Source organism: Balaenoptera acutorostrata, chromosome 9 (assembly GCF_949987535.1).
Source record: "Balaenoptera acutorostrata chromosome 9, mBalAcu1.1, whole genome shotgun sequence".
Taxonomy (NCBI): Eukaryota; Metazoa; Chordata; class Mammalia; order Artiodactyla; family Balaenopteridae; genus Balaenoptera; species Balaenoptera acutorostrata.
In genome coordinates, this window is record NC_080072.1 from 52,956,020 (window position 1) to 52,981,665 (window position 25,646).

The window sequence follows — 25,646 nt, forward strand, 5'->3', positions numbered from 1 at the left end:
GAGTTCTTACTCATTTACTCACACAATAAATATTCATTGAGGTTGCCCGGGTGACAAAGACAGTGCTGTGTGCTGGACATTTAACTGTGAACAGGATGGACCCTAGCCCTGCCCTCAAGTAGATCCCCATTAGAGGAGGAGATAGATATCGACAGTGATAAGATTGCGGTAAGTGATGTGACAGAGGGAGGTACCTGATGGGGCACCTGGGCTGGGACTTAGAGGAGCGATGGCGGGGAGTTAGGAGAAAGGACCAAGGGTGGAGAAGCATCAAGGGGCACAGGCAGAGGGAGCAGCAAGTGCCAGGCAGGAGGCGAGTGAGGGCTCAGCACTGCAGTCTGACTGGAACAGAGGCAGGAGGGGAGGTGGCGGGGAGGAAAGGCCTGGTGTGGTAGGCTGCAGAGCCAGGATTTATCTTGAGGGTGGTGGTGGCCACCAGAGGGTGTAAGGCAGGCAATGGCTGGGGGACGGTGATGGCGCCTGTGAAGGAGGGCTTGGAGGTGTCATGTCCCAGCTTAGCGACAAGACCTGAGCCGGGGCCGGGGCTCCACCCCCAGCACAAATTCTCAGAGTGGGTTTTCTCAGGGGAGATGAGAGCAGTCAGAGAGGGAAGATGAGAAGGCTTGAGAGAGCCAAATGCCTCCTCGGGGTTGGAGAGGCAGAAAGCCTCCTAATGCCTGGGGAGAAGCGCTCCTGGGCTTTCTCTCCCCATCCTGACCTGCTGCCGCTAATGGAATCCTGCTCCCTGCTTCCTCTCATGGTTCCCCCTCCTTGTGGGAACCATTATGTGTCTGGGCCTTCGCCACTAGCCCGCCTTGGCTGCTTGGTTGCATGCTCTTCCACCCATCTGTAACGGAGCCTTGTGTGGGGCTTGCTATGGGACTCGCTGGGCCTCAGTTCCTACCCGGATCATGGTTCGTCAAACTCTTACAAGAAAATGTAAGTAAATACAAAGATAAAAGCAAAAGAGCTCAGGTTGAAGTGGGATGGGGGCTCCTCAGCTGCCCTAAGTAGAGGAGACTCAGCTGGGGGATTTGGAGCCTGCTGGACTTGATGATCTCCAAAGCCCAGTGATGAGTGTCAGGGAAAGATGTCATGAGACCTAGACTTCCAGCCCCTTATCAGAGGGGAATCCTAACCCTTTGAACCTAGGTCACTGGGGATGGATGATGGGCAAAACCCTGAAAAAAGGACACCAGACAGGCCACTGAAAAAGGGATCATTATTGCCATTTTGCAGAAGAGGAAACGGAGGCTCAGAGAAGCATCAAAGGAGGTGAGGCAAGATGGGAACCTGAACTCAAGGCTGTGGTGTTCAAGGGCAAATCCCTTTCCTCTGTGCCTCAGGCCTAAGTCACCTGTTGTGGTAGCTCAGACACTGTTTCTCAGGGATGCAGTTTCTTCTGCTGTAAAGTAAGGGACTTGACCAGAGCAGGAGCAGCACTCTGGGCTGCCCTCCCTCCAGTCGGCTGGAGACTGAGGCAGAGCCCTGGGTCCTCATACTGGTATCAGAGGAATTTTTTCTCTGGACCTAAATAGCAGTTACAGTAGAGGGCTGATGGGAGAGGCAAGAAGGAGGTTGGCTGAGGCCTCCAGTGTCCAGGGGGCCTTCCCCACACTGAGACCCCAAGGCCCGGACTCCACAAGTAGGGGCCACAGAGATTCCTAGCCCCCTAGAAGCTGCATGGACCAGCTTGGACAATAGGTGGAGGAGGCTGGACAAGAGGCCTTTGTGTCTCCCGGGTGAAGGTCCCTGGGGCACTGCCGAGGCAGCTGAGCCACACAGGACTGTGTGTCCATCCTGCTCCCGCTGTTGGCAAGGCTGCAGCCAGGCCCCAGTCAGCTGATGTGGAGCCCAGCAGGACTCAAGGTCCCAGGGCCCTGGGCAAGCTCCTTGGCCACAGAAACAGACCTCCTGTGCACTGGGTCCAGACACTGACTGCCTAAAGCCATACATGGAAGGTCACTGGTTGTTGGGAGGGTGAGTGTAATTGCCTCTAATTCACAGAAAAAGAGGCCCTGAAAGGGGCTGGAACTGGGTCAAGGTCTCCCAGAGTCAGTGCTGAAGCTGAGCCGGAACATGCACTCCTGACGCCTAGACCAGAATGAGAGAGAGGGGGGTATTCATTCATTCATCCATTCAAACATCCAACAAGTATTGAACAACTCCTGGGACCTCTGGGACCAGTGAGAAGAAGGCAGACAGACCTGGTCCCTGCTCTCCTGGAGCTCACAGTCCAGGAAAGGGACAGACATAGGGTCCCTGGCCACAGGAGCCATGGGAGTGGGGTTGAGGGTAGAGACGGGAGTGATGTCTGTGGCTGGAGTCGTCTGAGAAGGCAGTTCAAGGGAAGCAGCTGAAGATGATGGACCAAAAAAAGCCAAGTGTTCAGGAAATTTCTAGTGACTCTTTCTGGCTGAGATTAAGCACAGAGAGCACAGGGGAGGCTCCCCCCACCCTCCTCTCCAGAGCTGGAAAGTCAGAACCCTGAATGCCTGGATTTCCTCCTGGAAATAGGAGGCGAGTGCTCTGAGCAAGGTGCCTGGGAGGAGTGGACACAGGTTCGGGGATGGTCTCGCGGTGGTCAGTGACAGGGGCCACAAAGATACCAAACTTTGCAAAACTTTAGCGTCTTTGAAAACCACTCATCATCCCGCATGAGGAAGCCCAGGGAGCCTCGGTCCCCAGGCGGTAGGACAGTCGCCGCCAGCCCCTCCCCGGGCAGCACCCGAAGCGGACGCCCTGACCCCGCGGCCCTATCGCCCGGCAGCGTCCCCGAGTGGTTGGCGGAGTGTCTGTCGGGACGGGAGGTGGTGATGGCTGTGCCTGGGTCTGTCCAGAGTCCGTCCCGCCCCCGGCCTGACCCGGCAGGGTAGGAAGCCGGGCGGGGCGGGCGGGGCTCTCAGGCACGTGGGTCTCCGCCGCGGCGACTGGACGCCGGCGTTGGCAACCGGGAGTCGCGGCTGGGGCACTGCGGGCTGACGAGCGCCCTGCGAGGTGAGGGCGGGCCGCCTGCAGGGCCCGGAGACTAGGAGACGGCGGCGGGCGGCGGGCGGCGGGCGGCGGGCGGGCCCGGGTACGCGGCCGGTGGCGACTCAGCCGGCGCCGGGCAGGCAGAGCGGAGCGCGCGGGGCTGGCCGAGGAGTCGCGGTTCCCAGCCGGTGTGAGCGCTCCGGCAGGTCCGTGGTCGAGCTGGGTCTCCACCGGAGCTTCGAACTTGGGGAATGTGGACGAATACCCGCACGGATACCCGGGTGAATGTGCACGGATACCCGGGTGAATGTGCGTCCGCGTATTTGGGAAAGGCTGTGTGTCACTGGGTGAGTGCGTGCGCCCCTGCGGGGTCGAGTTGCTGAACCTGTGGAACTTGTTTGTGTTTGTGCTCTGGTGTGGGCGCCCCGGCAGCGTGGGACCGGGGCCAGAGACAGGCCAACCCTGGAAGCCCGCTGAGCCCCCTCCCTCCAGGGGCGCTCTGGGTGGCAACCTCGCCTGGGCATCGGCGAGACTGGGGTGGGGCGGGGGTGGGGGCCAGAGCAGTGGACTAGAAGGACAGTTAGCCCTCTGTCAGGGCAGTTTTAATCTGGCAGGCTGCGGTACGAAGGGTCAGTCTGGAGAAAGACAGTTCCCTCTCTCCCCACCCCAACTAGGGCCGCAGGTGTCAGGCTTGGGGTCGCCAGGAGCCAGACCCAAGGGCCAGGCCCTGCTGCGGACCAGAACTGCCAGTTTGGAGTCTGTGGGACTGATGGCAGCTGTTCCTTTCATCATGCATCCCCAGCTTCCCTGGGCCCACAGCCTGAAGTGCCCACTTTGTTTGGGATCTAGGCTGGAATAATGGGGAGCTTTTGAGGGTCAGGGTGGCGACCAGATAAAGTCTCAGCTATCTATTGGTGGGAGCGGTTGGGAAAGAGAGTCTTTGAGCAGACAGGGCCCCCTAAAAGCTCTCTGGAGACCCAGAGAGCTATACTCCATCGTGCCTTGTACACTGTGTGACCGTGGGCAAGGCATGTCCCTTCTCTGAGCCTCAGTGGCCTTGTCTGTAAAGGGGGAGTAATAATGATGTGGAACATGAGGACTATTGAAGAGCTGGTGTGTGGGTCATGTTCAACACAAATATCCTCCTGGGCAGGCTCACTGCTTGGGGGTGGGAGGATCAGTTCCTGGAGGGAACTTCCTGAAACACAAATCCCAATCATTCTCCTCCTTGGGCTAAACTTTCACAGGACTTCCACTGGACTAACCCTGAGCCCCTTGGCCTGGGACTCAAGGCCCCTGAGAACTGGTCCTTGCCACCTTCTCCAGCCACCTCTCCTGCCTGACTCTTCACCCTCTAGTAAATGCATGTAATCTGCTGTGCACAGTAGTCAGTTTCTTGCTTCTGGACCATTGCATATTCTATACTCGCTGCCTGAAATGCCCTTCTACTCTCATCTTCTTCAGTTGGAGAGCTACCCAGCCTTGGGGACCAGCTCAGATGCCCCCTCCTCTGGGAAGCTTTCCTTGATTCCCCCAGCTGAGTTGGAGCCTCTTCTGGGCTCTTGCAGTCCTGGTGCTGACAGCCCTGGTCCCACCTTGGACTGTTATGGTCTCTGTCTGTCTCCTCCTTCCCTCTCCCAAGGTCTGGGGACCCCTGGAGGGCAGGAACTGGGTCTCACTCATTTTTGTGTTGCCAGGACCCTGCACAGTGCTGAGCTAAACTGGGAGAGCAGCAGCAGCCCCTAACCCCTGCCCCCTGTCCCCAGCTTCCCCAGTGAAAGCCTGTCTACAGTGGAGCTCCACGTCATTACAAAGAAGGGGAAACCAGAATCAGGTCACCAGAATGGGTGCACAGATTATCAGAACAGTATGTCCTGGGACACTACAGGACTCAGGGCGTACAAGCTGAAAACTTGGATTTCATCCAGAAGGCAATAGGGAGTCTTGGAAGTTTTGTGAGCAGGGCATGGTCAGAACAGCATTTCAGAAAAATCTCTCTGGTTGCAGCGTGGAGAATGGATTGAGTAGTGTTGAGTACGTGAAGGTTAGGGCATTTGTGAGATTGACACCAGAACCATCCAGGCATTATTTAAAGTTGGAGCCCTTGTCCCGTTGGCTAAACACTTCTCTGAGTCCTCAGATGCTCTTGCTGAGGAATTTGAGGACAGTTAGGACTCTCCCTCCCCTAGTAGGAGCCAGGAGACTTGAAATTGATCTCATCCCAGCTTTGCCCCCAACACGCTGGGTGACCTTGGGACAGTTCTTGCCCTGCCAGCCTCTAAAAGGAGGCCAGAACCAGTGAAGTCTTGAATTGAGAGTATGTGGGGGTGGGGGGGAGGACAGCTGGCATGAAAGGCTTATCACTCCCCACTTTGTCTTACCTTGGGTTGTCCTGGGGTCTGGCTGGAGGGGTTGGGGTGTCACAGTGGGTGACACTCACAAATGGTTGCCAAGCTTGGACTGCAGAGTGAGGCTATGGCCCCTCCTTTCTTGTCCTCCTCCTGCCCAGGGTGCACAGAGCTTTGAGGTTTCTGGATCCTCCAAGGACCAACTAAAAGAGTGTGAGAACATCACCGAGTCCTCATAGGTGACCCTGTGAAGGCTTTGATTTGGCTTCTTTCCTGACTGTGAGGAGCCACTGTGCCCCTTTAGGTGTCAGTTTTGCCATCTGTAAATTGGGCATGATGGTCCTTGTGTCTTCGAATGCAGGTTGCTATGAGGATTCTTAAGACAGTGTCTAGGAAAGGGCCTTGTAAGCTGTAAAATGCAATGCACAGGGGAGGTGCGTGATACTTATAGACCTAAATGCATTTTGAAGATGATACAAGAACACTAATGTAATAGTGAGAGATCGTGCTGTTTATTGGAATTTTAACTATTGACAGCCTTCCTCTCCCTGCCCTCTCTGCAGAGACAGCTTACTAGTAACATTTTATAAATGTACTTCATTTTATCTTCCACCAACCCTGTAAGGGAGGAATTATTACTCGCATTTTGCAGATGAGGAAATAAAGGCTCAGAGAGCACCTTGACCAAGGTCACAAAGCTGGTGAAAGTTGGGGTTCCTGCCTACCTGCCCTACCTAGCTTAACCCTCCCCATTCAAGACAGAAGCCCCATCTGGGTGAGGCCAGGTCCTCTAGTTTTCAGGCTGAGGGAAGTTTGAATTCCATCCTGAAAACATGTCTTCAGTTCTTGCTTGTGGCCTGATTACCCAGCTGCTGGTAAGATAGTATCTGCTCAGGCTGCCCACAGGGCTGGAGAAGCCTTGCTGATCTGGGTGAGGGGAGGTGGAGTTATCCCTGGTGAAATCTTTCCTCTCCCCAAACTTCCTTCTGTGGGTCTGTCTGGCGTACCTTTTGACCCACACCTTCCTCTTAGGCCTGCCTTTGTGTCCTCAGGTCTGGCCTCTCCCAGCCATTGGGAGACTGGCTATGGGGGCCTTCCCTGACCTCTGTACTCATCCTAGAGGTCAGTTGCAGGACTAGGCCAGGCTGGGCCCACTGTCTCTCTCTGTCCACATCACCCAACACAGGCTGGGTACAGAGAAGGTGCCAGTGAGTGTTTGGGAAATGAATGACCAGGTGAAAGTAGGTGTATAATAGAAGAGGAAGATCTTGCTCCACGGAGAGATACAGTTGGTTCTTGAACAGAGGGGTTCCTCTACTCCTCTGTCATGCCGTCTCCAAGGCCTGAGTTGTGTCTGGTCCAGTGAGTAGCTGGAGTCCCTGCTGGGAAGGTGGGCAACCTAGGCCCTTCTGGGCAGCTGCTTCCTCCTTGGTGCTCTACCCTGGTGCGCTGTCACTGTCATCACGGTGACAATGACACTGCCTGGGCCCTGGAGCATGGGAGGAGGGCCTCCCTCAGACGTCTTGGGGCCCTCTCCTCTCCTCTTCCCCTGCCTTGGGGAGGATCCTGGTGTTGCTACAGCTGCCTTCTGAGCGCCCAATCTCCCCAGCCTCAGCTTGTGGGAGGAGTCTTGCTGTGGCTGGGCTGTGGGCCAGCAAGGATACTTTCCATCTCACAAGGAAATCCAGGGCCAAGGGATCAGCTCCCCTCACTGGACCATTATGTGTGTAGTCTCCTTCTTGATCCCTCCTTTCTGACCCCCCTTTCCTATCCAACTTCCACGTGGCACCATCTTTGCAAAGATCAACTCCTACCATGTCCTTCCCTGCTTAAGCCCTGCCATGGCTCCTCATTGTCCTCAGGATTGAGGCCGCAACCTGGCCTTCAAGCCTTTTCGTGTGAGACCTGCAGGCCCTCCCGCATTCTGTGCCACCTAACCCTCCGCTCCAACTTCACATGACCCCCCAGCCTTCCCCCGACAGGCCACACTGTCACACCACGGAGTCTTTGCTCATGCTCCTCCCTCTGCCTTCAGTGCTCTCCTACCTTTTTGTCTACCTGACAAACTCCATATCATCCGTCCCAGCTCAAATGACCCCTCCTCAGGGAAGCTCTCCCTGACTACCTCCCCACGCCAGTTAGAGGTTACTCTGGATTCCATATCCCCAGGGCTTCCCTTAGTCATGGCTTAATCACTCAAGCAGACTTGGTCCATGTCTGTGTCTTTCTCCCCATCCGGACTGGAGCTGCTCAAGGGCCTGACAGAGTCTGATCGGAGTCTGGGTTTGCAGGGTCTTTCCGAGGTTGGGCATATGGGGGTATTAGCAAATGTTTGTTGAGACACTGTGGCTCCTGGGAAAGTGATTTATGATTGTGTTACTCTGAGAGTCTAGACTCCTGTGGTTCTGAAAATCTCAAAACCAAAGCTATCAGAAGCAATGAATAACAGAAGTGAAGAAACATTTAGCATTCACTCCTGGAACCAGAGACTCTTGGAATTGGACTGTAAGAACCAATGAACTCCAAATCTTGGAAGCACTCTGAGTGAGACAATCAGAATCACAGGCTCACGTATATCCTGGCCAACACTTTTGTCCCTTTTTCTACATTGGGGTCTCCATTCTCCCTCTTTCCTCCAAAACTGGACCCTTCCTGCTTCTGCACAGACCTGATCACAGCACCTTCTAGGAGCCTTTCCTGACTCCTCTGACCATGACCCCTGCTCCTCTGCTAGGTCACCTGGTAAGGCCCCTGCTGAGAAGTGTTTCGGGGTCTCTTTGTCAAGATGGGCAGATGCAGCCCCCACATTAGGACAGTGCATGATTTGCTAGCCTCACGGAGCACCCACCTGCCCCCTTGTCTTGCTCATTCCTCATGAGCTGTCTTATGTAGCAGTGATTCTCCCTGTCTGACCAGTGAAGAACCTGAGGCTCAGAGAGTGGAACTGACTTGACCAAGATTGCACAGCATGGATGGTTCCAAGTTGGAGCCTGAACCCAGGGTTCTTGCCTCTTGAGTATGGCTGGAGGCATTCGGGTGTGATGGGCTGGGGTGGAGTCCAGGGCATTGTGGTTCTGAACTTGTTCAGTTTAGCAACTGTGCGGGGCTGGGCTGTGTCAGAGGTGGATCAGATGTCTTGGAGTCCTGCCCTGGGGTGGGTTTGGGGGTGCTCAACCCCACACTGAAAATTAGAAGACCAGACCTTGATAAGGCCCTTCCTCTTCAGGAGTCTCAGTTTCCTGATCTGTAAGGTGGGAGGACCAGCCTAGCTGACCTGAGACCCACACACTCAGATGCTCTGAGCTCAGCCCCAATGGGTGGCTCCCACGGTCAGGATCCTGAGGGCTCCCAAGGGGGAGAGAGATTCCAGAAGGGGCTACAGAGACCCAGGGCCTCCAGAGGAGGCTGCAGAGGCTTCACACTACAACAGCACCTGCTGATAACATCTGAAGTTAGCCCTCAGCTATTTCCCCAGACAAGCCCCAGTGTTTGTGGTGCAGAAAGCACACCAGGCAGGGCTGGGGGCCTATTGGCCTTCAGCCCCATGGAGGACATTTGGGAGGGGGCAGAGGATGACTTCCAAGATTCTTCCTGTCCTCCAACCCAGCCTTGCCCTCTCTACTCCCCTCAAGCCACAGGGATGACTGACAGTTTCCCAAACATATTGCCCCAGTTTTCGCTCACTCTGCTCCTCTTCTCTCTCCACGCACTTGACTCCTCCCATCTTCCAAAGACAGGTGTCCTCTCCTCCAGGAAGCCTTCCCTGATCACCGCCCCCACCCCCATTCCCATTAGCGGCCCTCTTGGTTCCTTCAACTCTCATCACCTTAAGTTGTCACTGACTATTTCTGGTTCTTCCCCTGTCCTCTTCCCTCCACCCTCAGCCTTGACAGTGAGCTCCTCAAGATCACGGAAGGGTCTGACCCACCTCAGAGTCCCTAAGTGCCCCACACAGGGACAGGTGTAGGTATGGCAGCCCCTGTAAAGGGTGAGTGAGTGATGGGGTATGGTGGGGTGTAAGTCCTGCTGGGGGTCCCTAAGCTGCCCTCCCTTCTGAGGATAGCCTTCAGTGTGGGAACCTTGATCTGTGGTCATGTGTCTGTGACCTTGCTACTCTGCCCATAATACCTGTGGGTTTCCTGCCCCTCTTATCTTCCTGGGATACTCCCATCCTCCCTGCCTTCTTCACGTGCTAAAATCATATCTCTTTTAATTATTTCACAAAATGAGTCTAAATCATCTCCTTTAGTTATCTCGACAAACTTATGAGGCAGGTACTGTTCTTAGATTGCAAGGAAATTGAGAGTTAAGTTGTGGAGCTGAGGCTTGTCCAGATCCTATAGCTGGGAATGGCAGAACTGGGATCTCCCACCAGCCCAGTGCCCTCCCCTGCCCCTCAATGGTGTTCTGGATCCAGAGCCTCTGTTTCCCTTCATAGCACTCCACCCCCAGCAGAGGCAGGCAGCAGGAGTTTCCAGAATGGTGATGGGTCACTTTCCCCTGCCAAACTGGACAGGGCCAGCCAGGTGGGTGTCGAGCAGGCAGTACATTCCAGAGCCACCCTAGTGGAGAAGCTGGAATGTTGTCCAACCACCTTGGAAATTCTGCAACCAGCCTGGGAACTGCCCCAGCCACTCCTCCTGGCTTTGGGCTCACTAGCCTGGGACCACAGGGAGAAAGACTCAGTGTGGGATAGAGGCAGAGCCAGGTTAAGGGAGAGGGCAGTCAGTCGGCATGCTAGGCTTGGCTCTGCCCTTGGCTTATTGGTGACCTTGGGTGAGATCTTGGGCTATCCTTTCTGGCCTTGTTGGTTTTTTTTTTTTTTAACTGTAAGATGGGTACAGTAACCGTCATGGCTGCTTCATAATGGGGAACTACCAGGAAGAGTAGATCCTGGGCCCTGCCAGTAAGACGTTCCCTCTGGTGGAGAATTAATCAGACAGGCAAAGCTGTGGGGCTCAAAGAGGGCTGGTCAGGGAGCTTCCTGGAAGAGAGGATCCGGGCTTTGGAGGGTATGAGGTAGTTACCCCAAAACTGGGTTCGCCTCTTCGTGGGCATCAAGCCAAAAGGCACAACCAAGCCAAAGAGCAGGAGAGGGAAGTACTTACTACTTGCAGCAAGTAAGGAGAACACCGGGGACCTTTCCCAAAGCAGTGTCTCACCGAACAGCAAAATTGGGGGAGTTTTAAGCTAAGAGTACATGCATATTCACTTGCAAGGGATATGAGCAGAGAACTCAGCATATAATTGGGACAAAGGTTGACAGGGTCCAAGCTTTAGTTGACTGAGGACTCAAGTCAGAAAAGGTCATCATCATCATTCCTTAGGTTCCAGTTGATCTGGTGGTTGAGCCCTCAAGGGGGGTTTAAATTTTGCAAAACTGCTCAAGAAAGTGCTTCAGGCTAATCTTTACCATTGAAACAGAACTGGGAATCTTTACAACTGATTTATTGTATTTGCTATCGCTACTTCTCTTGTCCTTAAGATCATTAATTACTGAGACCTGTTCAAGGGCAAGCATTTTTGGCCAGGCTTAAATCCTAGGCCTAATATGGCTTCTCTTATGCCAAGAAAGCCATGCCTGGTTTTCTTTCTCTGGGGAACCCCTACCCTATCTGCTTACAGTCAGGGGCATAGCTCCTAAAGTCAGACAGACCGGGGCTGCTCTGCCATTTGCTAGCTATGTGACCCTGGAGAGGTCATTCCACCTCTCTGAAATTCTCAGGACTAAACGAGAAGAGGTTGATGGAGCCATCTAACATGGAACTTGGCACAGAGAAAGCATTCAACTCTTGTTATGACATAGCTGTTAGAAGATAAGGGAGGGTATCCCTAAGCAAAGATATGACCATGGGACTGCTTTTGCTGTTTTGGAGACAGAAGGATGAGGGTGGAGGCGGAGAGGGAGAGTAGTGTGGAAGGCGGCAGGCACCAGATGAGCAGGGCCTTGAGTGCCAGGCTCAGGAACTTAGATGTCAACCTGAGGGCAATGGGGAGCCATGGAAGGATTATTGAGCTCCATAGTATGTGGTCAGATGTGTGGTTTAGGAAGACCCATAACTGCAGTATGAAAGATGGACAGGAGGGGCAGGGGTGGAGGCAGGGAGACCAGTAAGTAGGCTAGTGCAATGGTCTAGAGGAGAAACACAGGCCCAAAACCATGGGGTCGGGAAGAGTGGTACGTCTAAGCCACTGCATTGGTCGAACTGACAGGGCTTGGTGAGTGAGGGTTTCACATGGGTGGGAAAGAGAGAGGTTGTCAAGGGTATACTGGAGCTTTGAAGCCTGGAAGGATGGATGGTAGAGACCCTTCTCAGAAATGGGAGAGTGGCTTTGAGAATGTGGGTTGTTCTACCTTAGTCTTTTGAGTGAAGATATCTCCCTAGGAGGAGAAGATTGGGTTTGACCCTGGGTGGAGTGGGTGAAAAGGTGAAGCTCTTTCTTTCACCTTGTCACTAGACTCCAGAACACACTGGCAAACAGCTACCAGCCCACTGGCCAATGTCAGCCTGAGACTCCTGGGGCAAGGTGCACTGGGAAAACGGGGTCCAGGGCCTTTCCAGTGCCCCCTCCCCCTGCCCTATTCCTGCAGCCACCCATCTCCTCTCCCCACTTTCCCCCATGCTTGCATTGTACTTCCAACTTGGGGACCTGGCTCAGCTGTCTCAGACCCCACTCCCCCATTGCAGGGAAATGAAACCAGGAGAAAAAGGAAGGGGATGTTCTTTTTCTCTGAGATGAGTCTGAGGTTCTGCTGGGACCTGCCCACACAGAGGCGTTCCTCCACCAGGTCACCATCCCCTCACTGAAGCACTGTGCCTGCTCTGTGGGAGGGGCTCCAAGCAAGACATAAAACTAGGGCCAGAATCCAGAGCTGGGTTCTGCTCTTGGCTCTGTCCGTGGCTTATTGTGAGGGCTTGAGCCTTAGTTTCCTCCTCTGTCAAATGGGAGGTTGGCAGAGGTGATTTCCAAAGGCTGTTCCAGGCCCTGACTGTTTAAGACTCTGGGTGTGTGAGAGAGAGTGTGTGTGTATACATCTGAGTATGACTGTGTAATCTCTGTGTATCTGTGTATCTAGGTGTGTCCATGCCTGTGTGTGTCCTTGTGTGTTTACAACACCTCGGGAGGAATGGTTAGAGGTGGGATGAGGGAGGAAGGGTATTCCAGATAGAGACCCAGCTTGAGCTAAACTAGGTTGGCCAGAGTACTGTCGAGTGTACACTGGGCAAGGAGGGTATTGACTGTTTCCAGACCAGGACCAAGGGAGGGGGCACTGGAGGCTCAGCTCAGCTCTGCAGGGTATGGGGGAGACCCTGCCTGGCAGAGCCACCCTCCCGTGAAAGGGGACCTGGGCCTGAAGGCTGGGAACAACCGTCCCTAGAACACGTGAGCTAAGGGTGGACGGCTAGGGGGTGAGGGTGGGCAGAGGACACTCCTGCCTACCGGGACAAGCACACCAGCTCACCTCTTTGCTTCTTTCAGACCAAGATTGCAGCAGAAGAGGCAGCCCGGGGAAGGCTCGGCCTGGCTGACTTCCTGTGACCCAGAGCCCAAGCTGTCTCCACCTCCCTGTCTCAGGAGCCCGGGCACTGCCTGCCCTGAGAAATGCTGGAAGCTGGGCGAGGCTCCAGGCCAGGGGACCTGTTTTTCCTGTTTCCCACAGAGTTCCCTGCAGCTCAGTCCAGGGGTCCAGGCGGGTGCATTCATGAGTGAGGAACCTGAGCCTGCGCTGAGCATCCTGACAGCGAGAGCAGGGGCTAGTCAGGTATGGGCGTGCAAGGGCAGGGTCCACTGGCTGGGAGGCTGGGAGGCTGGGACTGGTGCACTCATGCATGTGTATACACTGAACTGGGGGTAAATCAAGGGGATCTGTGCCCTGCTCCCTCCATCCCAGGCTGTGATGAATTCAGGCTTCAGAGCCAGACAGCCCTGGGTATCAAACCCAATCTTTCCAGTTCCTGGCAGTGTGACCTTGAACAAATAGCTTAACCTCTAGGGCGGCATCTGCCAAGGAATGAGGTGAGGGATGAAATGAGGATGCTGCAGGGAAGTTGCTCAGCCCAGACTTGACCCCTACAAAGTGAAGGGGGGTGGTGACCTAGGATCAGGAGCTCCTGATCCAGACTGACCCATGACCTGAGCCAGAGATGGGTGAGGTAAAGGAATGTGGGTCAGAGAGCTGACCCGTCTCCAGAACGCCTGGGTCCGGTTCCCCTCCCTCTGGCATTTCTCTGATGTGTCCAGAGTAGAGCAGGGCTCTTGAAAGAGAGACAGTCCAGGAGCCTGCCTAGGGCAGGAGCAGGCCTCAGGTGGGCTGGGCCCCTGGAGGGCTGGTATGACCCCTGGCCACCTAGGATCAGCAACTGAGAAATCCTTCAATGTCATTGTCCTCTGAAAAGTCCTCAGAGGAGTAAGGGAAAGGAGAGCCACCATCATAAAGCTTAGCCCCCTCTGGCCTCCCATAGCTCTTGTGCTTGCTTCACTTATTCATTCATTCATTCATTCACTCACTCATTCATTCATTCTCTCATTCATGTCATACCTGCTTTGGATCAGGCCTCTTGCTGGATGATAGGGCCAGAGAAAGGAATCAGATGGACCCAGTCCTCCAGGAGCACCTGGAATGTGTTGGGGTAGAGAGTGGAAGGACAAATTCCCAGCAGGGTGTGAGGAATGCCCTGGGGGATTAGTGATGGAGGGGGAGAGCTTCAGAGCTGAGGTGACATTTGAGAAAAGCCTTGAGGGATGGGCAGGATAGAGTGCAGTGTGTGTGGGTCTGGAAAGGCTTTCTAGACAGAAAGAACAGCAATACACAAAGGCAGGAAAGCCTGGCAGGCACTTACATGGCTCACATCTCCCTCCACACTAGGAGCTCTTGAGTGCAGGGCCAGCCAGAACTGGACACAGAGGGGCTGGTGAGTGGTGTTGGACAAAGTTAGGCGGGAGCTGGTCCTGGGGAGATGGGAGTGAGGCCCCAAGGGCATCAGGGGTCAGGAGAGGCAGTGGAGAGGGCCGAGGGAGAGGGCTGGGCACTTGGCTGTCTCTATAAGCAGGGACTGGTCAGAGGGGGTGGGGCAGGAAAGAGGTACTCACAGGTTGGTGGGCCAGCCTGCGGAGGGAGAGGACAGCCAGGGTCAGTCTGGACGGGAGCCATAGTGATAGAGTCCCCAGCTGGCCTGTGAGGGTGGAGGTCAAGATGTCTTAAAACAGGTGGAAAGGGCAGCTCCCTTGGTTCATGAAAGACTTAGGGAAGTTTCCGCCCCTCTCATCAGTGTCAGAGATTCCATCATGAGTAATTAGCAAGAAACTGTGTAGAGCAATGAGATGTTGACCATGAAGGGAAGATGAGGGCCCTGACCCCGACTCTGAGGAGAGACCCACCAGGCCTCAGCACCGGGGCAGGAGCGGAGCAGCAGTGGGGAGGTGGGGCTGGGGGGGGTTCCCTGAGCATGGAGTACAGAGGGGCCACCCTTCCTGTCTCCAGTGGGGCAGAGCACCTCATGGGGGGAGTTTGAGGACCACAGTTCTACCAGGCCAGGGGATTCAGCCCATGAGAGGTCTGAACCTCAGGAGGGCAGGAAATACCTGATGTCATCTGGGGCTCTGTGGCAGGGCTGGACACCCCAAGCCGGTGTCCCCAGGGGGAATGGCTCCTCCACAGATCCTTAGTCTCACACCCGGGCCTCCAGGCTCCTCCTACAGCTCCTGTGAGCCAGCAACTCCTGCTCATCTCCCAGTGCACCAGATCTGGTGGTCCCAGCCTTCGCCCTTCCCCACAGTCCATGATGTGGCATCTCACACTTACCACGCCTGACACTGAGTTCCCCCTCCTCCCGACCCCTGAGCCTGAGGCATCCTGGCCCCTCCTCCATCCAGACTCCCTCTGGGCCAGTCTCTCCAGCCTCCCTCCCAAACAGCTCTCAGACCTCTCCCCTCACGAGGTCCCCAAGCCTGACCCCAGCTTGGGCCTTGGAGTCATTCCCCTGGTCCACCACACTCACCTGCTTCACAGCCTCCAGGACCTTCTGTCTCTCCTCCACCCCTGGCCTGAGAGAGCTCCCCAAAGATTTCAGGAAAAAACAGCAGGTGAGCTGAGCCTCGAAGCTCGTAACACACAGTGTACCTACTGTGTGCCAGGCATGGCTCCAAGCATTTTACACGAATTACCTAATCCTCACAGCAGCCCTGTGATATAGGTTCTGTTAATCACCTCATTTTACAGATGAGGGAACAAAGGCATTCTGTGTCCAGAGGTCGGGCTCTTCTTAATCACTGGAGTTTGCTGCGCTGAAGGATAGAGTTGTAATTTCAACAGGTGGAGGCGAGGGGCGTGAATGGATTCCAGACTGAAGCAGCAACATAAGGCTGGGAGGGGAAAAGCGTTGGGTGCGTTCAGGAAACTGCAGGTCACAGGGGATGCGGCTGGTGACCGAGGCTGGATTATGAAAACCTCTGGTACCAGACCGAGGAGCTGGGTTTTCTCCTGAGAGCAGACAGGAGCCACAGGAGGTTTCAAGCAGGAGAATGACTTTGTCTTTTCCAAAAACCCCTCTGGACTGGGGGTACTGAGGCTGGAGACAGGGAGGCTGATGCAATGGCTCCAGCAGCAAGGGTGGAGGTGACACTGGGCTGCAAGGAGTGGAGTGGGATGCAGGAAGTGCTTTAACGCTGGGCCCTGAGTCCTGGCCCCAGGCAAGAGGGGTCCCAGAAGTTTGGCCCTGCCAGCGCCCCGCATCCCAACCCCATACCTACCTCCTCACCCTGGATCTGCCCCGGTTCCTTGGGGAGGAACCTGTGTCCGTGGGAGGGAGGTCACAAGTGCAGGCTCCCTGCCTCCTGGTAGCATCTTTGCTGACAATAGGAGGCAGGGAAGATGGGGGAAGGGGAGGGTTATGGGGAAAGAAGGAAGCTGAGGGAGCAGTGTGTCCTTCAGCCCCCCTAATCGTAACTTCATGGGCCTCAGGCTGCTTCTGGGAGACCAGGCTGGGCAAGAAGCTCAGTGTCTAAGGCAGTAGATGTCACCGGCCCCGCAGAATCTCTGAGCCCCAGCCTCTCAGGACCCCAGGTTCCAAAATGAAAGGGATTTTACAGCCCCAGATTCTCAGGGTGGGGAGGACACACATGTCATCTGCCCTCTCTGTCATCCCAGACACACCCACACATAGGGCACAAGCCCTTCTGCAGACTCTGCTAGAGAGATACTTGCACACCCCCATAAGCAGGGAGTTCACTACCTCCTCCTACAACCCCTTCCATTGTGGGATGAACCCAGATAGGAATTGCAGCCTATCCCCAGCCTGTGACCTGGGCCAAGTTACTTGAATGATCTGTCTCAGCCTCTTTATCGGAAACCTGGGCATGATAACCTGGCTCCCAGAACCATGTTGTAAGGATAGAATGAAGTCACATGAATAAAGCACACATAGTAGTAGTGGGGCTTGAATAATGTCAGCTCCCCCTGCCCCTTCACACTATTAGAAAGTTATTCTTTGTGTTTGTCCCAAACCTGCCCTGCTGGGACTCCCGTTATGACTTCCAGCCTACCTCCTGAGACCTTTGGGCACACCTTTGCCTTCCAGACTTGGATAGTCTGAGAGAGAGCTCTTGGTCACATTGGAGAGGTGGGGAGAGGAGGAAGGTGGCATCCTGATCTCCAGGTGCTCACTGTCTGGGCGGTCAGGCATCACGGCTGTGTCATATGCTCACTGGGGACAAGGTAGGAGAAGGTCAAGGTAGTGATGATGTGTGAAGAGAAGCTGGGCAAGCCTGGAGGAAGCTGAATTTGCCCCCCAGCAGGAGTCCCCCGATGCCCACACTACCACCTACACCCCAGACTTCCCTGGAATCTTCAGGAGGGTCACAGCCCCATCTGGTAGCCTCATAGGCCAGGGAGCAGGACTTCTGTTTACAGATGCAGGAAGTACCAGAATAAGAGTGCCTAAAAATATTTGCTGAGAGGTGAATGAATGACTGAAGAGGGAGACCCTTGGAAATACTCCCTCAAATACCAAAATACCAGGCATAGGGCCAGAGCCTCCCCAGAGAGAAGAAAGATGAGCCAAAGGAAAGAACTTCCTAATGCTACCAGGAAGGTGTGGGCTGCCCACTGGCCACAAACAGGCAGTGGGCACTGGGTGTGAGGTGGACCCAGTCAGCCTCAAAGGCCCCTTTCCGTGAATCTCAGATGGTACCCCTTTGGGACCACCAGATCCTCAGATTCTAGAGCTCAGAATCCTAGATCTAGAACTCTGTGTTCCTGAGGTTCTCAAACAGGGGCACTGATTTTTTTTTTTAAGGCAAGCTGGTAAGTATTTTAGGCTTTGAGGAACATATGGTCTTTGTCACAACTATTCAACTCTACCTAAACAGACGGGCATGGCTGTGTTCCAATAAAGCTTTATTTACAAAAACAGACTGATAGGCTGGATTTGGCCTTCAGGGGGTAGTTTGCCTATCCCTGTTCCAAAGTGTTAGAATTATATGATCCTGACAGTCATGGATCTCATGAATTCTTAAGGTTCCACGGTTCCAAGGTTCTGGGCCCCCTGGGTCCAGGGAGAGAGGCAGATCAGATGCAATAAAAGCCTTGAACGTAGTTGGGCAGATCTCAACCGAGGGAGTCTATGGGCACTTGGGGTCCCTCATGGCCCTGGTCAGGTGGGGGTGTCAGGCTTCCCTGCTGGGTCCTGATGGCCGTTCTCCCCACCACCCCCTTCCCTTCAGGGCGATGGCCACAGGCCCGGGCCTCTGGAATGGCACCATCAATGGCACCTGGGATGGGGATGAGCTGGGCTACAAGTGCCGCTTCAATGAGAACTTCAAGTACGTGCTACTGCCTGTGTCCTACGGCGTGGTGTGCGTGCTCGGGCTGTGTCTGAACGCCGTGGCTCTCTACATCTTCCTGTGCCGCCTCAAGACCTGGAACGCCTCCACCACATACATGTTCCACTTGGCCATGTCGGATGCGCTGTACGCGGCCTCCCTGCCCCTGCTGGTCTATTACTACGCCCGTGGTGACCACTGGCCCTTCAGCACAGTGCTCTGCAAGCTGGTGCGCTTCCTCTTCTACACCAACCTTTACTGCAGCATCCTCTTCCTCACGTGCATCAGTGTGCACCGATGCCTGGGTGTCTTGCGTCCACTGCGCTCACTGCGCTGGGGCCGGGCCCGCTATGCCCGCAGGGTGGCCGTCGCCGTGTGGGTGCTGGTGCTGGCCTGCCAGGCACCCGTGCTTTACTTCGTCACCACCAGTGCACGTGGTGGCCGCATTACCTGCCACGACACCTCGGCACCCGAGCTCTTCAGCCACTTCGTGGCCTACAGCTCCGTCATGCTGAGCCTGCTCTTCACGGTGCCCTTCGCCATCATCCTGGTCTGTTATGTGCTCATGGCTCGGCGGCTGCTAAAGCCGACCTACGGGACCACGGGAGGCCTGCCGCGGGCCAAGCGCAAGTCGGTGCGCACCATTGCCGTGGTGCTAGCTGTCTTTGCCCTCTGCTTCCTGCCTTTCCACGTCACCCGCACCCTCTACTACTCCTTCCGCTCGCTGGACCTCAGCTGCCACACCCTCAACGCCATCAACATGGCTTACAAGGTCACCCGGCCGCTGGCCAGCGCCAACAGTTGCCTTGACCCTGTGCTCTACTTCCTGGCTGGGCAGAGGCTCGTGCGCTTTGCTCGGGATGCCAAGGCACCCACAGACCCCACCCCTACCACCCAGCCTCGCCGCAGGCTGGGCCTGCACAGGTTCAACAGAACTGACACTAAGAGGACAGAAGACTCGGCCAACAGTGAGAACTCTAGACAGACAGAGTCCACACCGTCTGGTGGTGAAAACACTAAGGACATCCGGCTGTAGGACCTGAACCCCTTGGGCCTGTGCCAGTTTGTGTCGGGTGGGACTGTAGACTTGTTCAAATGGGACAGTCTCCCCAGATATGGACCATCAGTGAATCAGGCCGGATGGTCAAGGGGACCGTGACCCCAGTGCTCTGTCATTTGACAGGGGCGCAGTTTGTTCTCTGTGGTCCAGAGAGCTCAGCAGTCCCCACATCCCCAGTCACCATTTGTATGTGAGATTTGGTGAGTAAGGTTTTAAGAAAGGCAAGGGTTTGGGGCCAGTGCTGCCCCTGGCCTGAATCCCACGTAAATACCTGGCTGTACCTGCCAAGGTACCTAGGCTGGACTCCAGACTAATCAAGTGGAGAAACAGGCCCAGAGAGGAAAGTGACTTAACCAAGGTCACACAGCCAAGCCTGCGCCTGAGCTACCTGGGAGGGACAGGGTCGCAAGTTGACCAGAGGACCCTCGTAAGGAGTCAGGGCTGAGCCAGAGGTTCCCACGATGAGTCGGAGTGGTCTGAGTGCCACCGTGGGCTCAGCTCTGAGGAGGACGCCCAGCCCAAGGGATGAACGTCTGGGAACTGATGTCATAAACCCATCTGGAGGCCGGGAGCCAGTTTGAGGCTGGGACTTGTACTAAAGGTGTTGTTACCTGCTGAGCCGGACCCCGTTGTGTAGTTGGAGGTTGGGGATACAGCCTGGGGGGCTCTCACCATCCACACTAGGGTCCTTTCTCCAACCTGTTCTCTTCTGCCACCTGCCTTCCCAGTAGCTGCCTCAGTGGTGGTCTCATATGAGGAATATCCTCTCCAGACCCCAGGTCATCCTCCACTTTAAAGTTAACTGGCTTTTATGCCTGGTTTTTCTGGGTGCAGAGGGGAATCAGGTGGGGTCCCAGTCCTCAGGATCCCCCAGTTTAGGATTTAATGGCGATGACCAGTCATGTGCTGGTAAATGTTCAACCATTTAGCTGACTCTCGGCGGGGGGTGCGGGGGTGAGAGGAACCCCTTATTTGTAGCATCGCCAGTTTCTGTGGTACGAATACTCCTGCCACAGCCAGTTTCAGACTACCAATGTGATGTCAGCCTCCTTGCAAAATTCCTGAAAAATTAACAGAGGGCTCTTGAGAGCAGGTACAAGTTTCTCTAGCACACCACTGGATAATGCTGAGTGGTTGGGGCAGTGGACCAGGGCATCAGGGAAGGCTTCCTGGAGTGGGTGGACTTCTGAGAAAAGCACTTCATCAGAGAAGAACATCCAGGTGCAGGTGCATTCTAGGCAAAGACATGGGGGCAGGAGAGCAGGGGGTGCAGGAACTGGAAGCCGGCTGGGCAGTTGGTGCCCAGGCTCAAGGCAGGAATGGGGAGGGGGGGCGGGTCACAAGAAGGCCAAGTCAGGGCTCCCTCCTTGCCCTGACCATGAGGTTTCTTTTGCACTGGGGATAAGCGTGGGAGAGAGTCAGTCTTCCTGTCCAGTCCTCTGCCTCTTGGGAAAATCCAGCTACCTGGCATAATGGTTGGTGCTCAGGCTGGGTCAGAGCTTAGTGTGGGGGAGATGAGTCTTACCTGGGACAGGTTCTGGGTCTAGCCAGGACCACTCTGGAGATTTGTGGAGTTCATCTGGACAGGGCCCAGCCCTAGCCTTTGGGCAGGAATAGGGCAAAACTGACAGACCTCACTTTGAACCTCAAGGATAAGGACTCTCTCTCTCTCTCCCTCTCCCTCTGGGAGAGCCCTTGCCCACTGGGCCCACTCTGCCTGAGAGAAGGTCCTTCTTTCCCCACCCCACCTACACCTACCTCCTATGACTTCTCCACTCTTCCCACTCTGCCTTTTCAAAACGGCACCCCCCAGAGGTTGCTCACATGGGCTCCCCCATGTGACAGGGACCTGTCACAAGCCATGACCCAAATGATTCCTCTGCATTGTGCAATGTGGGTGACTTGCCCAAAGTAGTGTGAAATGCTCACCTCCCACATTCTAGGTTCTATACTCCTGTTAATGTAGCCCAGGTCCTTATGAGCATTTTTGTGATGATCTCTTACAGTCTGTCCTTGAACCTTTCTTGCAGGCCCGAGCCTATCTCTTGCCTACCAGCTGCTGCTCAGGCTGAACCCAATCCCAGTTTATAAGGCACCTCTACCCAGGTGAGATACTCTACTGGCCAGGAGTGTTAATGCTGAGCTCTGACCCCCTCAGCCCTGCTCAGACTCAGAGGCAGGGAGTTTTATACATTGTGACTTTGGGGGCTCTTGAGTGTCTACCTGTGGTTGGGGATGGGGCTGTGTCCACCACAGGCCCAAGTTCCCCTATAGTCCCCATTCCTTTCATGTCCTGCCCAGTCACCCCTCCAGCAGCTGTCCTGGAGACCCCAAGAACTGAGGGCGCCACAGCACATAGAGACCACACTATGGCCTAGCTCCAGGACACCTTCCTTAAACCAACTGCCTACAGATTTCCAAGGACACAGGACCTAGGGGACAGGAGGGCCTGACTCACCATCTAATCGTGTGGCAGGCACTGGTGGGGGTGGGGAATGAAGACCCTAAGGGAACCAGGGACAGGCCCAGGGCCCCTCCTGAGGACCCTAGTCAAACCGTCTGGCCCTTTGGTGTGGACATCTGGCCTTGTTCTCAGTGCCCAGGCCCCCCGCCTGGTGGGTGAGGTTCCTGACCCTGTTGCCTTATACTATTTTCAGCCCAAGTAAGAACAGGATTTTCCACTCCCAGCCCCAGACCATTGTCCAGCAGTGACGTGGAGGGACCTGCCTGCTCTCAAAATATCTCCTCTTACTCTCCAGGCCTTGCTGCCCTTTCCCCACCTCCTCACCCTGACATCACTTCCTGGGGCTGTTGACTCCTGAAGGATGCTGTGAAAGGTCACAGGACCTGACAGGGACCCCAGGGATTATCCAGCCCAGCTGCAGACTCCAGGCCAGAGAGGGGCAGGGCCTTGTCCATGGTCACTCAGCAGGTCAGCGTGGTGCCTGGTCGTGCGCCAGGGGCTCGGGCTGCCCCTGCGGCTCTGCTCCATTTAGTGCAGGTCAGTGCCTTTGTGGGAATTCTGCAATCACCCCCACCACCCCAGCTCTTCCCACCTCTGATGGAGCTGGGGAGCTGAGGCCAGGGACCTGGGGCTGAGGGGGGCGGGGAGAGCAGCTGGGAGGAGTAAATGCCTGCTGACTGGCCTACAACAGCTCTTCTCAGTGAGCTCCATGCAACGGGGGCAGGGGCCCTGGCACATAGGGGTCTCTGCCCCGGGTGGCATTTGTCCCAGGGCCCAGGAGGGACACTCTCACCCTCCAAAGGCTAGGAAAGGCCCTGGCCAACGTGCCCTCCAGACACAGTTACTCCTATCCTGGTCCAGGTCAGGCCACCAAAGCTACCCCTCTGCCACCACCCTTGTCAAGGCAGATTTGGGCTGATCTGTTTAGAGTCAGGCCCCTGAGGAAGGGAGCTAAGGTACTGACCCATGTCCCAGGCACCAGGCAGGGCCCTCTCACATCCATTATTATTTATTCTTTACCACCACCATGTGAAATAGACATTATTACCCCCATTTAGCAGATGAGAGGACAGGCTCTGAGAGGTGAGGACTTGCTCCAGGTCATACAGGCAGTAAATGGGTGAGTCAAGATTAAGTTCAGGTCCATCTGATGCCCAGATTAGTTCCCTTTCCAGTATCCCATGCCACTTGCAACCCCTGCGGGGCAGGAGAGTTTGTAAGCGACCCTTTGTGTGATTCAAGATGAGAGAGGCAGTCTGGTGAGGATGGAGTTAAGAGCACCAGTTCTCTGCCCAGACCACCTGCGTTTGAGGGTTGTCTCCACTTCTTCCAGCTGTGGCATCTTGGGCAAATCAATCTTGCAGCACCTCCATTTTCTCATTTCTAGAAGGAGATACTACCTCCCATGTAGGGCATTGGGAGGCTCACCTGAATGAATACACATGAAGCACTTAGAACAGGGCCTGGCACATGATAAGCATTTACACGCCAGGCACTGTGCCAAGGGGATACAGAGGCGAGCCAGCTGGACCCTGCCCTCAGGGAGTTGACATAACTTAATAAGTAACCACATTGGGATAAGTGATTTGAAGGAAAGGACAGTGTGTCCGGCCAGTGAGCAATAGAGTGTCCCCTGTGGCTCAGGCTTCCCCAGGGTGTGGGAGGAAAGAGCAGGTCCATCCTGGGGTGAGGTGTGGGACCACCCTCTGCCCTGCTTGGCACTGGGTGGCTCTCAGGCTCTTGAGCTTGTGTGTGTTTACAGAAACTGGTCCAGGTGATGGGCTGTGGAAGGGCAGTAAGGAGAAGTGATGGCAGGAGGAGGAAGAGGAGGATGCCTCTGATTTTCCAGAGCCCGCCCCTATGGGCTCGAGGGCTCCCACCCACCCATGGCAGCAGGCTTAGCCATTTCTCCCTGACTGGTGGTGCCCACCACAGGGTGCTGCAGCCTCTCCTTGGTTTATCCAAGAGTCAGAGACCCAGGGCTGGAGGACTGGCCTGGAGCTGGGCCAGAGCAGGCAATGGATGGACAGTTTTTGCTGTGTGACCTGAGGCCAACTGCTTGCCCTCTCTGGGTCACTCTATAGAACCTGGAGACCTTGCTTCCCACATTCCAGTTCTCCCTACCTTAGGGCAGCAGCCACCCAGATTTTTCATCAAAGACACAAATAACAGCTACTCCCCCAGGCACTCCCAAGACCCCATGAGTCCTCAGTTCTGAGGACTAGAGTGGGGCAGTGGGTCTCCCCTAGTATCAAGTGACCAGAAAGGTGAAGTGACTCCATTGGCACCACACATTGCCTTGGAGTGGAGCCAGTTGAATGTCTGATGCTTCTGCCTCCTGTGGGGTAGAGGCTGGAACTTGGCCAGGAGTCACTGCGCTGCAGGATGAAAGATGCATTTACCTTCCCCAGGGGTATGTGCTTGAGGTGGGGGGTGAAGGGTGGGGGAAATGAGCCCCAGAAGCCAAACTCATCCTCCTCTGTCCTGATGCACCATGTGACATGGTGAATACTTTTTTCTCTCTGGGCCTCAGTTTCCCCATATGCAACAGGCCTTGGCTCTGCCCAGCCACTCCAGCCTCTTCGGTAGGGCTTGCCTCTGTCTCGGCTCCAGCTCAGCCAGGTGTCCAGTCTCAGCCCTGTCCCAGCCAAGAACAATGGGCCAGACCGAGTCAGCCCCCAGGGGCTCACCTGAGACTATTTTCAGCCCTTGGAGATGAAGTCAGAAAAGGATTTTCCACTCCCAGCACAATGGCTGCCCTGCACCATTGTCCAGCAGGGCATCCGCCTGCCCCAAAGTGTCTCCCCTGCTTCTACCCTCTGGGCCTCCCTGCCCTGCTCCTCACCTCCCAAACTTGACATCACTTCCTGGGCCTGTTACTCCTAAAAGCCACTGTGAAACAGCATGTGAGCCCCCTGGGAGACCTGACCAATTGGAAACAGTTTTCCCTCTTGGCAGGGACCCCAGGGATTATTTGGCTGCATTGAGAGACTGGAGACCAGAGAGGGCTGTGCCTCACCCAAGGTCATGCAGCGGTCAGCATAGAGACTAAATGTGAGGCCAGGGCTCTGTGGCTTCTTCCGTTTCCTCCATCAGCACTGGTCTCTACCTCCTGGGAGTGACAGCTCATCTTGGAAGGCCTGGGGTGGACATCCTGAGGAGAAGCCTGAGTGATGTGGGTGAGAGGGGGTGTACCTTGGGTTCTGACCTTGGAGCTCCCGATTGAGTTCTGTTTGTACCAACTGTGGCTTTAGTGTGTGCTGAACTCAGAGTTACCAAGTAGCAGCTTCAGGGAAAGGAGGAGGTCGGGGGACACAGGGAAGCTGAGGCAGGAAGATCAGGGTTCTGGCCCAGTTTAGCCACCACTAGCTCTGTGATTGCAAACTCAGTTTCTTCATCTGTAAAATGGAACTGATAGTACCTCCTTTTCCAGTTTACTGAACAGTGAGCATGCAGTAACGCACAAACGTGCAACTGTTTTATTTTTCTCCCATCGACTCTCTCTGCTTGATGATGTCTAATTTCCCTTTTCCATCCATAACTGCATATTTGGTAAACTCCAAAACTTTGAGTCACTTTTGGATAACAACTAAAGTTCAGTCCAGTTTAAAATTCCAATCGCCTACTTAATTTACTGCTCCCTCCTCCTCTTCCCCTGTGCTGGGAGGACCCTGCTCCCTCTCCTTTGCATGCCCCTCTCCTCTGGATGTGGGGCAAGGTGAGGAGGAAAGGGACCAGTGGATCATCCCCAGGACTGCCACAGCCCCCTCTTGCTGTCCTTGCTTCTCTGATCCTGACAACCTGACATCAGTGCCCCTCTGCATGGAGTCTCCCAAACACCAGACCACACTTTTGTAAGAGTCTCTTCATTAAACAATCCCAAAGTCACCAGTTTGAGTGTGACCCATCTTTCCTGCTGAGACTCTTTAACTGATACACTCCAGTCTCTCTGAGTGATTTTCCTAGAGCATCCCTCACC

At 55.1% G+C, this 25,646-nt stretch overlaps 1 protein-coding gene across 4 annotated transcripts; it reads left to right on the plus strand.

Moving 5' to 3' along the window:
• Nucleotides 1–2,897: 2,897 nt before the first annotated feature.
• P2RY2 (purinergic receptor P2Y2) lies at nt 2,898–25,555 on the plus strand. 4 transcript variants are annotated; one of them, XR_450268.2, is made up of 4 exons: nt 3,073–3,320; nt 12,804–13,086; nt 18,045–21,309; nt 21,963–25,555. XR_450268.2 is itself a non-coding variant. In XM_007173697.2 (3 exons), exon 3 carries the CDS (start codon nt 18,049–18,051, stop codon nt 19,177–19,179), a length of 1,131 nt encoding a protein of 376 aa, XP_007173759.1. In that variant the 5' UTR covers nt 2,898–2,997; nt 12,804–13,086; nt 18,045–18,048; the 3' UTR covers nt 19,180–25,555. The 4 variants fall into 4 exon arrangements, 3 of the variants coding, with proteins under 3 accessions (XP_007173759.1, XP_007173758.1, XP_007173760.1); XM_007173697.2 differs by lacking the exon at nt 3,073–3,320 and adding an exon at nt 2,898–2,997 and having other exon boundaries at nt 18,045–25,555; XM_007173696.2 differs by having other exon boundaries at nt 18,045–25,555.
• Nucleotides 25,556–25,646: the final 91 nt, after the last annotated feature.

Excerpts from the sequence above, each read along its gene's own strand:
- P2RY2 (XM_007173697.2), top strand. The coding sequence starts at position 18,049 with ATGGCCACAGGCCCGGGCCTCTGGAATGGCACCATCAATGGCACCTGG.